The sequence below is a fragment of the Oryx dammah genome, unplaced genomic scaffold (assembly GCF_014754425.2).
Source record: "Oryx dammah isolate SB20612 unplaced genomic scaffold, SCBI_Odam_1.1 HiC_scaffold_10, whole genome shotgun sequence".
NCBI lineage: Eukaryota > Metazoa > Chordata > Mammalia > Artiodactyla > Bovidae > Oryx > Oryx dammah.
Genome location: NW_024070194.1, coordinates 50,439,609 through 50,452,722, shown reverse-complemented (window position 1 = coordinate 50,452,722; position 13,114 = coordinate 50,439,609). Strand labels below are relative to the sequence as shown.

General features: G+C 40.2%; 1 protein-coding gene across 6 annotated transcripts in view; it reads left to right on the top strand.

Moving 5' to 3' along the window:
- Window positions 1-13,114, top strand: part of CACNB2 (calcium voltage-gated channel auxiliary subunit beta 2) — a 416,882-nt gene that overhangs the window by 368,083 nt on the left and 35,685 nt on the right. For 4 of the 6 annotated variants that reach the window (XM_040248072.1, XM_040248073.1, XM_040248076.1 and 1 more), the window contains 4 exons: window positions 1,069-1,191; window positions 3,552-3,688; window positions 6,797-6,873; window positions 12,740-12,873. In XM_040248072.1, the coding sequence (XP_040104006.1) occupies window positions 1,069-1,191; window positions 3,552-3,688; window positions 6,797-6,873; window positions 12,740-12,873 (471 nt within the window). Of the gene's footprint in view, window positions 1-1,068; window positions 1,192-3,551; window positions 3,689-6,796; window positions 6,874-12,739; window positions 12,874-13,018; window positions 13,039-13,114 lie in introns of all 6 variants that reach the window. The other 2 variants (XM_040248074.1, XM_040248077.1) reach the window with 2 other exon arrangements.

Sequence of the window (13,114 nt, the reverse complement as noted above, 5' to 3'; positions counted from 1 at the left end):
CAGACAGTAGTCAGCTAGAACAGATTAACTATGGAAAATTCAGAAATGAAGACGGGTTCTTTCTATTCCAGTTCCCCCTCATCCTTCATGAGCAGTCCTGATGAAGAGCTCTTTGAATAGGGAGAAACAGCTCAGAAGAAATCCACTTGCCCACATTGTGAAAGAACCCCAGTGCTAGTTAGAGCAATACCTCTTTTCACTATTTCTGAGTTTATCTGTTTTTTTTTTTAACCTTGTGATTAAGCAGGTATTTCTTGATAGAGGACAAAATGTATCTGTAAATTTGTGAAGCATCAAATAATGAAAAATAACTTACTGAATGTTATCATCTTTAGTGACTGAGAAAACTCAAGGGGGACAAATATTAAAATAGAAAGTCATTGCTCTCATGATACCCAGCAGCCATGAATATAGTTTTTAATAGTCATAAGATATAGTCCTTGGTTCTTTCTTCATGCAAAACATAGTATGTTTTGGAATTATGTCATAAATTTTTTTTTTTTTAATTTTTGGCTGCATTGGGTCTTAGTTGTGGTGTGAGGGCTTAGTTGCCCTATGGGATGTTGGATCTTAGTTCCCCAACCAGGGATCAAACCAGAGTCCCCTGCATTGGAAGATGGATTCTTAACCACTGGGCCACTAGAGAAGTTCCATCTTCTATTATTAATTAAAGTAGATTTGGGGGTGGATATGGCAGTGGCCAAGTCTTTTTCACTGAAACACAAGAACTTGGCATTTCAACCCCGTGTATGTTTCCTGATTTCCATTTGTTACAAGTTTTTATGTTGTAAACACATATTTCAGTAGTTCATCTTTACTTTCATTGCTTGGAGTGCTTTCATAAAGCACAATGGCCTTTTTCTAGTTCAGAAATGGGTGTATGTGGCTGAGCGCCCAAAGGTTTCCCATGTTGGAAATACTAAGATGGTGTTTTGTGATTAAAGAACCAAATCGAGGAAAAACAACAACTGTGACATCCGTTATTCTATGTATGTTTGCATTTTGAGGGGAAAAGAGAAGGAACACTTGTTTCTTTTTTTATTTTTTTTCCCCCTTTTTCCATTTTAGACAAAGCCCGTTGCATTTGCAGTTCGGACAAATGTCAGCTACAGTGCAGCCCACGAAGACGATGTTCCCGTGCCAGGCATGGCCATCTCATTCGAAGCAAAAGATTTTCTGCATGTTAAGGAAGTAAGGAGAATAACTGCAATTTCTAGCTGCATGATTTTTTTTTTACCTTAAAACATCATTTCTTACTTCTCATTGCTACGAAATAGCACGTGGATAGCCGTGATTATATAACATACACATGAAATCAGTGCCTCTCAACCTTTTCCAAAATAAATATAATCTTTTTAAAGAAGAAAAGAGTCACAGGCTTCTTGGAATAACCTCAAGGCTCCCCTGAGCTCTGTGACCCAGAAATCAAGAACCACTGGAGTAGATGATCCTTTTTTTATACTTAACCTGTACTTTTTCTTTTAATGTTTAACCTTGACCATGTGTCATTTGCCTCTCATGTCCCAAGTTTAAGCATCTGGGGAGAGTTTAATAATAGTATCTAGAATTCACGGTCTCTCCTCTCTGCTAACAAGGTCTAAACTCAGAGCGCTGGTGCACTTTCTCCTTCTTTGGTGGTGAATTGCTGTAGGGGAAGGAGAAACGGATGGAATTAGAGCCAATGAGACAAGAAATAGATATCAGGAACATCCCTCTTCCTCCATGCCAAAAGCCTCCACTTTCTGTTAACAATGACTCAATCTGTAAATTGGAAAAAATTCACTCTTAATTAAGGTTTATTTTGAGTCAAGATTTATCAAAGCCTGCTCTGCCAGAGATTTCCCCTCCATGATGTTCTCAGGCTGTAAGCGTGAGACTCTTGAACCTGCAGGAATTTTACCCCTGGAGTACTTCCATCTAGGGAATAGCGTGTCCTAGGGAGCCTATGTCAATGTAACTGCTCAGGCACTAAAGGCTATGAGCAAAAGAGGTGATGACTGCCGTTGAAAGAGCCTAGAGAATATAGAGCCTACCATTTCTTTAACTTTTCAAAAAAGCTGTTATTTCTATTCAGCTAGGAAAAATTGAAAGTTAAAGTGTCATTCGCTCAGTCGTATCCAACTCTGTGACTCCATTGGACTGTAGCCCACCAGGCTCTTCTGTTCACGGGATTCTCCAGGCAGGAATACTGGAGTGGGTAGCCATTCCCTTCTCCAGGGGATCTTCCCAACCCAGGGATTGAACCTGGGTCTCCTGCATTGCAGGCAGATTCTTTACCATCTGAGCCACTAGGGAAGAAAGTCCCTTGGCTAGGAAGGAAAAACAGAAAAAATTCTCAGAAGTACAACAAGCCTTAACTTTCACTTTACAACAGAAAGTTAGGTGAATCCAGGCTCCCATCCCGAGGGCTGGTACTTAGAGAAAGAAAAGAAAAACGGAATGGATTTTCTTCTTTGAAATGCTGACTTTAAAAAAGAAAAAAGAAAAAAAAAGTACAACATAAGAGTTATGAATTAAGTTTTGTTTGGGCCAGAATGAGGACTATAGCCCAGGAGACAGCACCTTGGATAGCTCTGAGAAACTGCTCCAGAGAGGCAGGGGAGAAGGCCAGTATCTATGTGATTTTGGTGAAGGAGGAGTACTTGCAGTCAAGCACATGTTTTTGCAGAAGGTTTGTGCTAGTCATGAGGAGCAGTCATCATCTGCAGAACTTTAGTGCTTTTCTAGATATGAGAAGATGTAAGAATTAGGCTCATAAAATCAGCTCCTGAAAATATCTATCTGAAGGCCTGTTCTGCCAGTTTTTTCAAAGCACAGAGTGCCTCATTTCTGTTCTCCACCCTGAACTCCTTTCAGGGAGTGTTGAAGGTCAGTGGCTGCAACAGCATGTGATTTAGTCCTTGCAGAGGTAGATGACAAGTGCCAGTTAGTAGTTGACAGAAATGTTCAAGAACAGGCTTGAAAAATTTGAGGGACATCAAACCAGATCCTAAAGGTATAGGATAAATATTCCAGGCACAAGAGAGAAATTACCAACATTCACAGAAGTCGAGAAATCATTTCTGAACACCAGATTGTGGTCATTATAAACCTGTTTGCAACAAAGATAAATTTTGTTCTGACATCAGATATTTCAGGTGAATGTCAGTATTTTTCACTCATAATACTTCTAACTACTATGATTATACAAGAGGAAGACTTTCTGTAACATTCCCTAGTTCCTAACGGTCTCTTGTCAGGAAGAGCTGTTAGTCTTTGAATAGGAAGAGTTTACCCTCCTCATGGTGCCAGCAGCTGCAGTGGAATTCAGGAAAATCTCATGGTCAGGAAAGTGAAGGCAGAGTCAAGCCAGAGATGGATTGTTGAGCATCCCGAAAATACTTCATTTTTAGCATACTCAACATGTGAACCTACAGGTTTCTTGACTTGTGATATTTGAGGCAGAGTTCTCTGTAATTGCCACTGAAAAAAGTTAACCAAGAAGATAAAGGATGTGAAGATTTATTTAACTTCTGTGCACTGATCTGAACAAATTTGGTTTTTTTGTTTAGAAATTTAACAATGACTGGTGGATAGGGCGATTGGTTAAAGAAGGCTGTGAAATCGGATTCATTCCAAGCCCAGTCAAGCTAGAAAACATGAGGCTACAGCATGAACAGAGAGCCAAGCAAGGGAAATTCTACTCCAGGTAGGAGAAAAACATCAAGTGTTTGTGTCAAAGTTCAGACTGTACTGTCATTCATGAACCGTTAGTTACTGTAATCTCCAATCTTTATTTTGTGTTAGAAAACTTACATTGTATCCGTTTCTATAATGATGCAAAATCCATTGTCAATGACCATATTTTAGTGTCAGCAAGAATTTCTTTTGAGTGCCCACAAACAAGTCAAATAGAAGATGCTTTGTGGTTTGGAACATCCATCTCCATTCACTAGTATTTTATAACTCTCGGGCTCTTTTAGTTCAGACTGGTGATATGGTTTACTGAGAGCGTTACAAATCCTGTATTTTAAAAACATCACCCAGCCTTTTCATCCTCTACGAGAGAGAATCAAATTAAGTGTTACCATGAAGGAAAAAAAAGAGCTAAGGTCATAGAGTATTAAATTCAGGCTTTAGTGCAGGGGAGATTCTGAAGTCCTAATCTTGCTGAAAATACTCTGGCATCAAGCAATAATGGTGACTAATCCCAGTATCTGGAGCTGCCTGGGATGGTAGGAAGATGTTTTAGAAATGACAGTCTCAGAGACCAGCAAGGAGCAGCTCTTGTGGTCTCTGAGTTTCACTTTCACTTAAACTCAATTTTCAGTTCTATCCACTGCTTAACACTTAAAGAGAAACTCGGTAAGAAAGCAGTTCAAATTGTCCTTGCAGATAGCAATTAGATGAGTTATGTAATAAGCTGGGGCCAAATGATCTTTTTTCCTTGGAGTCTTAAGGCTGTTTGCCCTTCACTAGAATCATTAGAAGGGCTCCTCGAATACGGAGTAAATGTGAAAATGACCCCCTTGCAGACAAGTACAAGAACACGATTTGCTTCTTCCAGTGAAAGGATATGATATACGCAAGTCTTTTCTTACATGCAAACCGCTAAGCTTTTGTTTCCTAAAGTCTATGTTTTATCTGTTTCTATGAGGACAAAAAATCCTTTGTCAAAGACCATATTTTAGTGTCAGCAAGAATTTTTTTTGAGTGCCCACACACAGATCAAATAGAAGATGCTTTGTGGTTTGGAACATCCATCTTCATTCACTAGTATTTTTTTTTTCTTTTTTTGCCTAAGTAGGTGAAAATATTGTTTTCTTGTTTTCTTATTCAGAGGTTTTTACATTTGTCTCCAAACATTTTAAATATACTTTTGTTTTGAGGGCATAGCTAGAATTCAGCTGCTGCTGCTAAGTCACTTCAGTCATGTCCGACTCTGTGTGACCCCATAGACGGTGGCCCACCAGGCTCCCCCGTCCCTGGGATTCTCCAGGCAAGAATAGAATTCAGCAGTATTATAAAACTCAGATTTATAAGTGATTTTTAAAAAATCAACAGAAATCAAAAGCAGTAGAATTGGAGCCTGGCTCAAGAACATGACATTTTTATGGAATTAAACGTGAAGGGCAAATTTGCATTCTGAACATTTTGACTCTTTGCACTGTTTGTCACAGTTTTACACAACTCAAATAATACTTTGATTGTTATGAAAATTCAAAGAGAATGTAGAATAAATTCAAAGACTTAATAGTTTAGGGAAAAGAAAAAACTTCTGGAAGAAAATGTTTTGGTCTTGCTAATGGGTATTTTTAAATAACTGCCAGAAATGGCTTCTCTAAATACCACTTTTTTACTACTTTTACATGGTGTCTTGTGTCCTTGTTAAACATGCTAGGGTATCTTTTAAGAACCTTAAAAAGCCACAGAGGCCTTCTGGTGGCTGCTTAAAGCTTTGATGTTTGTCTTTTTTACGCATTAAAATGCCAGGATGGTAGCAACAAAATTCAGCCTGTCACTGGTATTTTAGTGGAATTTATATTTTCTTATGAATATTCATAAAATATTAAACATATGTAAATATTTACAAAATCTCACTCTTGGATACATAGACACTGTGGCAAATTATGTCCACTGGACCTGGGCTTGGCGATGATAATAAACATTTGGCCCTAAGATTGTCTTGCTGATATTCCATGTCACTCTTTTAAAATATTCCTTTCCATCCACCTCTGTGAGGGGGTCATGTAGTGTATCATTCTGCATGCAAGTCACTGGTGAAAACATCAATGCCACTGATCTTACATTAACTCCAAAGTTTCTAAGACACTAAAGCATGTCTCAGATCAAACTTTAGAATTTAGTAGTTCTGAAGTTCAGATCATTCCTAAATAAGCCAAGTTGAACCCTCCATGTTAGCCATGTTTGAGAAACATTCAAGGTATACTCTGGGAGTTAAATCATGGAACACTGTCATGCTCTCTCAAGTGTCTTTTAAAGAAGGGATCCCCAACCCCCAGGCCATGAACCAGTACCAGTCCCCAGCCCGTCAGGAACCAGGTCCCATAGCAGAAGGTGAGCTGCACACAAGTGAAGTTTCATCTGTATTTACAGCCCCTCCCCATCACTTGAATTACCTCCTGAGCTCCACCTCCTGTTCAAAGAACTCAGTGAATGTAACACACTTGAATTAGCCAAAACCAATCCACACCCTCTGTTCCTTGGAAAAATTGTCTTGCACAAAACTGGTCCCTGATGCCGAAAAGGTTGAGGACCACTGTTTTAGAGGTTGACAAATTTTATTATTGCTGTGTTGTTGGGTTTTTTTTTTAATAGATTGCTCATGAACACTGGAATACTGTACGTCTTGGTACACAAAAAAGAAGCAAGCTGCTTCTGGTGTACAAGAAAAAGGAGCAGGAACCCAATGAAAAATAAACAAGTTTGGGTGTTAGCCTGCGGGTTCTGTGTATTGCTTCCAAGAGTCTTGAAAATGAGAAACAGGAAATCTTTGCTCTTAATCCATTTGTGATCCTGGCAGAGGGTTTGCTGGGTGCAGCAGGTACCCTAGTTTTCCTCAGTCTCTCGGGGCCTTTTCAAATTAAGCCTTGAATCTGAAACAGAGACCTTGACACAGATGTTTCAAGCACTTCAGGAGCCCACTGGGAAATTACTCTTTGCCTCCTTGGAGGCAAGGCAGATTTAAAGTTCAATAAAAAACATAATGAGTAATCATCATGTTTATTGAGCAGTACAAATGTCTTCATCTCTGAAATAAGTGTCAGTTGTAATATAAACTTTTGCTTTACTCCAGTAAATCAGGAGGAAATTCATCATCCAGTTTGGGTGACATAGTACCTAGTTCCAGAAAATCTACACCTCCATCCTCTGGTAAGTAGGTAGTAAGTGCTGAACAGTACCTACTGCATTTCATGCTTTTCTCCGTCTTACCTAGTTGTGTGAGTTTCCGTAAACCGAGTCACTAGTTAACCCTCAAGATGTTCAGAGGGAGCAGAAATGAGAATGGTGTTAGGAACGATATGGGCAACTTTCTTTCTGCCTTTGAAAAAAAACCCAGAAATGGTGTCAGTGTGTTCACGGTTTAGAAGATCAAGATGATAAGCAGATTTAACTTTCTAGTCCCCCTCTACACGGTGGTCCCTGGCACACTGTCATGGTCTGTAAATGAATGAACATTCACCATCAATCAGAGTGCCATGGGAGGTGTTGGCCCTCATGTTAAATTAAAAGAGAAAGATAAAAAAAAAGTTTAGAAAAGTGAAGAAAGAAGGATAAAGTGATGATGGATTGATGGGTCTGACATGAACTCTACCCAGGAAGCTCCGTGGAACGTGTAGAAGACATACAGAAACACTGAACAAAAGATGGAAACACTTCCAGGAAGAGTAATGACTGCTTTTTCCCCAAAGCCCTGAAGAAGAATGAGAATTTCTGATTATTTTAGAAATAAGTATTTTAGAAATAATTTATAGGTCAGTATTGTTCAAGGCATACTTGAAAAATGATTCCTTGTCTATCTGCAATTCATTAGCTGAATTTGTATTTGCTCAGCCTGGCAACTCTACCATTCTGTGTTGAACTTGGAGTTCTGTATCAGCAGGAGACAAATTGGTTGAATTGGGTGAAAATTGATGATCGGAGTCTTAGTTTGCTAAGAGATGTAATTGAAAGTCAGAGGAAGATGGTAAGGATGGGCCAGTGGAGCATTTGGGTGATTTCTAGGAAGCTAGAAGTGGGAAGAGGTCAAAGACAGAGAATTCTGCCCCTGTGGAGAAATGAAGGAACAGTATAATTGCACCATGACTGCCTGCTCTTAAGGGTCCCCCTTGTTAATGATGATTGTACCTTGTTCCCGGATGTTAGCAGCTTTCATAGACCCATCCCAGCTTCTTAGTTAAAACTAGAGGATTTGTTAAGTGAGCAAAGTCTGAGCACAATAAGAAATCAACTGTTTTAGAATGCATATTGATTTCCAAAGTTGAGTACTTACAACTAGCTGTAATTCTAAGTTAAGTAAAATAGTATGTTTGAAATGAAACATCAGAGCCCTTTAGGGATGATGTGAGGTTGTCTTCCCCTGATTGGTGGTGATTAGATATTCCCTGAGTGCCCAGTGGAAAGGAGGCGTCTCTCTACCCTTCAAATGGGTGGAGTTGCAGCGATTATAGTGCCATCCTTATTCTCTTCCTCTGTGTCTTCAAAACTGTCTCAGAGACTCCTGAGGACTGTCACTAGCTCCTGAAATAGGAAAATGCCAGTTCCTTGTGTTAAACAGCATCCTTGCCCTCAGATTGCCAGCCCCACTTCTGTCAACCCAGAAGTTTTCTGTTTCCTTTAATTGAAATGTAGCCTTCTCATCATCTTGGCGATATAATGAGAGCTAACAACGTGCATTTTGAGGAATAAGTGAGTGTGTTTGGAAAGTAACATTTCATTTCTGTAGCTGGATGTTATGTGCATATGTGTTAAGTTGCTTCAGTCATGTCCAACTCTGCAATCCTATGAACTCTGTCCATGAGATTCTTCAGGGGGAAAAACTGGAGAATACTGCCATGCCCATTAGTCATTCCTGAACATCAAGTTCAATTAAGAGTTTCATATAATAAAGATGATTTTTTTATTCAATATCCTGTGATAACCCATAATGGAAAAGAATATAAAAAAGAATGTATTATGGAATCACTTTGCTGTATGGGAGAAATTAACATGATGTGTTAAATCAACTATACTTCAATTTTAAAAAGAGAAAAGTACAAATTATATTCTTTAAAACATAGATAATTTTGAAAAACAATCTCTTCATCATCATCACCTTACAATGTGCAAGTGCTGACATTTTTATCTGGTTAAAAAAAAAAACTGTGTAAAGAAAACAAAGAGATTTTTAACTTCACCCAAGTTTTATACAGAGACAGTTTTATAATTTGGAATCACTTTCCTGAATACCAAGTGCAAACCACCCTGTGAGTAAGTGAACTAGAAATATTAACCACCTACAAAATATGTGATAGATACATTGTAGGCATGTGACTGCTCAGTCTCTCAAGTGGTGTCTGACTCTTTGCGACCCCATGGAATGTAACCTTCCAGGCTTCTCTGTCCATGGGATTTCCTGGGCAAGAATACTGGAGCAGGTTGCCATTTCCTTCTCAGGCGGATCTTCCCGACCTGAGATTGAACCCATGCCTCCCGAATCTCCTCCACTGGCCGGTGGATTCTTTACCCCTGAGCCACCAGGGAGGCCCTAGTAAGTACGTTAGGCTCCTGGTATGCTTCTGTATCAACACTACAATTTACCTAATAAAAAACCTAAGAAAATTCTACAGAGAGGTTCCCCTAGTCTTCCTAGAGAGGTTCCAGGGAAAACTGTTGAACCTATCAAATGTGGATTGGCCTCCAATGATTAATCGTCATCTTTTGTTTCCCAAGGCCCTATCTACAAGTAAGCTCACCCGTTATAAGACCAAAGAGTAGCAGCACTTGCCCCAAGTAAATATAATTGGAGGGTCTCCAGGATTTGGGACCGGAAAAATTTCCACCTCGGACGTCCATGGTGGTCCAGTGGTTAAGAATCCACCTGCCAATGCAGGGGACGTGGGTTTGATCCCTGGTCTGGGAAGATCCCACTTGCTGCGGGCCTACTAAGCACACACACCACAACTACTGAGCCTGCAGGCCGCAACTACAGATGCCCATGCACCAGGAGCCCGTGCTCCACAGCCAGGGAAGCCACCCAGTGAGAGGCCTGCACACCACATCTGGAGAGGAGCCCCTGCTCTCCGCAGCTAGAGGAAACCCATGCCACAGCAACAAAGATCCAGCACAGCCAAAACCAAATGACTGTAAAAAGAAAAAGTAAAACAGTCCCACCTCACCCCTGGGGAATGAGGTAGTAGCTGCTTGCACAAAGCATACTGTATACATACACGGGTGTGTCCACACGCGCAACCCTAGCACATCACTCAACTCGACCCAACTGTCTAAGATTACATTTAAATTTAGAGTTCAAAAAACATTTCCAAGGCTCTCTGCCAAAAAAAAAATAATAATTTTTTAAAACTAAAGCATGCCCATGAAGAGGACAAAAATAAACTATTTTTAAAGGAGACAGTTTTCTCAAGTAAATACTAATGTTTGCCAAGGTATGCTGATGCAAGCATGAAATTTAAAAGGAGCGTCTCACACCTCTCAGAATAAGAACCATCTGAGCCTATATCAGTCGTGTCCGACTCTTTGCGACCCCATGGACTGTAGTCTACCAGGCTCCATCCATGGGATTTCCCAGGCAAGAACACTAGAGTCGGTTGCCATTTCATTCTCTAGGGGATCTTCCCAACCCAGGGATGGAACCCGTGTCTCCTGCATTGTCAGATGGATTCTTTACCACTGAGCCTCCTGGGAAGCCCTTGATTTGGATTAAGACGTACTATAGCAGGGATTCCTAGTCAGTTAGGAACTGGGCTGTACTGTGGGAGGTGAGCGGCAGGCTAGCCAGCGAAGCTTCACTTGTATTTACAGCTACTTCCTATCACTCGCATTACAGCCTGAGCTCCACCTCCTGTTAGATCAGCAGTGGCATTAGATTCTCATGGGAATGTGAACCCTAACCCCTAAAGTCAAGACATAATATCTTGAGATTGCCACAAAATAGAAATAAAATGCACAATAAATGCAATGCTCTTGAATTATCCCCAGACAATGTCCCCCACCAGGTCCATGGAAAAATTGTCTTCCACAAAACTGGCTCTGGTCCCCAAATGCTGGGAGACCACTGTACTGTGGGACTAATGAAAACTTGACCCACACCCTCTCCATCTTATGCAGGAAGACACGAATAACATCCTCCCTAAACTGAGATTCAAGGAAGAGCCTCGTTGGGTGGTATACACGTCAGCATTAGTTCAAATCACTGGGCACATTTCATAATGTTTCTATTGTACAACACATGCTGATCCTAGAGCTTATCCAAAGGCACAGATGGGATAAAGAGAAAGACATATTTACTGGGCATATCTAACTACCTACCAGGAATTAATTCAGACCATTATGACTGATGGAGAAAGAGCATCCGACCTCAGCTTTATGCACGCAAGAGCTGATATTTGCAACACTATGCTAACAATGCCAGGTGTTTGCTCCATCCCAGTATTTCGACCTAATCAAATAAAGAGGAACAATTCAACAAGACAGCTCATTTTCAAAAGGCTGAGTGAATCATCTAACATCCATAATAACTTCAACATTGAAAAATAACGTGACGCCTGTCGGATGATCTCCGGTCATTTGGAAAGGTTCACGGCGCCTGTCACGAGCCAGGGCAGCCAGTGTTTCACAGGGCATGGAAGCTAAGGTGTTGAAACACCAAGCTGTCTGTCCTTTCACAAGAGTAATTTGGTCCTTAAATCTGAATGGACTGTGGTTTATGTTAAGAGAACAACATGAAAAAAGAGTGAGAGTGACATATGTAATATGAGGTTTTCCTGGGACAAGTTGATTTCTTCTTTTCTTCTTCTACTTGATCCCATCTAAAGGACAGAATAATTTGCTAGTGGGCTCAACTGCATAATATCTTCCTGAATCCTGACTCTTGAGGACATGACCCCACTCGGGAAGTTAGGGAATTGGATGAGAGCACCAGGATTGCTGCAGGACCTCAGCTGGAGAGGCAGCCTGGTGGAGGGATGGGATATAGCACCACAGATGCAGAAGTGGATACTGAGCTTTTGCCAAAAACAAGTCCCTTCAACTCTGAGACTTTATCTTTTCAGTCTTGAAAAATAAGAGAGTTGCCGTTGATTATGCAAATACTTTCCAGCTCTGGTTTCTGCCATGGATCAAATTCTGTAGTGATTGCATGTGGATACATTGTATAAACCTCATAAGGAGATGATGAATCTTTTTCATTGAAGATTTTAATTTTTCAGTGCTGTTTTCAGAGCCAATGAGTTTAAAAGGTGAAAGCATGTCAAACCACAGACCTAAACCCCTCATTCTCCAGATGAGGAGATCAGTAGTATAATCCCTTGGGTTTTACTGCCCTTCTGCCGCTGCCTCTCATGTAAATCCAGCAAATTTATATAAAATCATCAGGAGGCTACTTAGGCTGTTGTATAAGATTCATTTTGAGGTCATCGCATCCAGTAGCTTCTAATTAGTTTTCCATCGGACCTGCCTCAGGAGTGCCCAGATCATGGTGAAATCATTTCCATGTGGTCCTTCCTCGGACCCTCTAGAGTCATTTGTCTTGTGTATAACTTCTTTATGTCACTGGATTTAGGATTTTCTGTTCTCTCTGTCCCTTACATGCCTTTTATAATTTCAGTGAACCATTTCACACTGCGCTTATGTTCAACCAAGCTCAATAAGAAATTGGAGGCATAAAGTGATCAAGGTTGCTGATTATCTGAAAGCTGGTTTAAACTATGGGAAGAATCGAAGGTTTTCTGTCCTGACAGCTGATTTGGAAAATATCAATATTATATTTGAAACTACAAATTTAAAAACTTGTTCCTCTAAAAACAAAATCTTATTCAACAGATTGAGAGGATCTTTGTTTAATTTGATGACATTCTTTATGTGTTTTACCTTGAAACTTTACTTTGTTGACTGTGCTTAGCACTGTGTGATAGATCTTTGACTATGATTAGTTTTGTTTGCTTTTCATCTTATTTTTTTGATAACCAATTTTTCCTCTCCCGTCTACCTGATGATTTTTGAATTGTTTGTCTGTATATAGCTATAGACATAGATGCTACTGGCTTAGATGCAGAAGACAATGATATTCCAGCAAACCACCGCTCCCCTAAACCCAGTGCAAACAGTGTAACGTCACCCCACTCCAAAGAGAAAAGAATGCCCTTCTTTAAGAAGGTAACATGAACTTCCAAGCTTGCGTCTGTCCACGCGCTCAACTGCACTGCGTCACATTTCTAGTCCTGTGGACTGTCTGCGTCCTTGATAAAGCCAATAACATGCATGCTTTGTTATTCTTTGTTTCTTTTCCATGCTGCTGTAGCTAAGCAGAAGCAGAAATCGGTAAGTTCACATTGACATAAGCTGTGTTTATCCTGCCCCTGGCATCATTAGCATTCAGTCCCACAGTTAATATTCA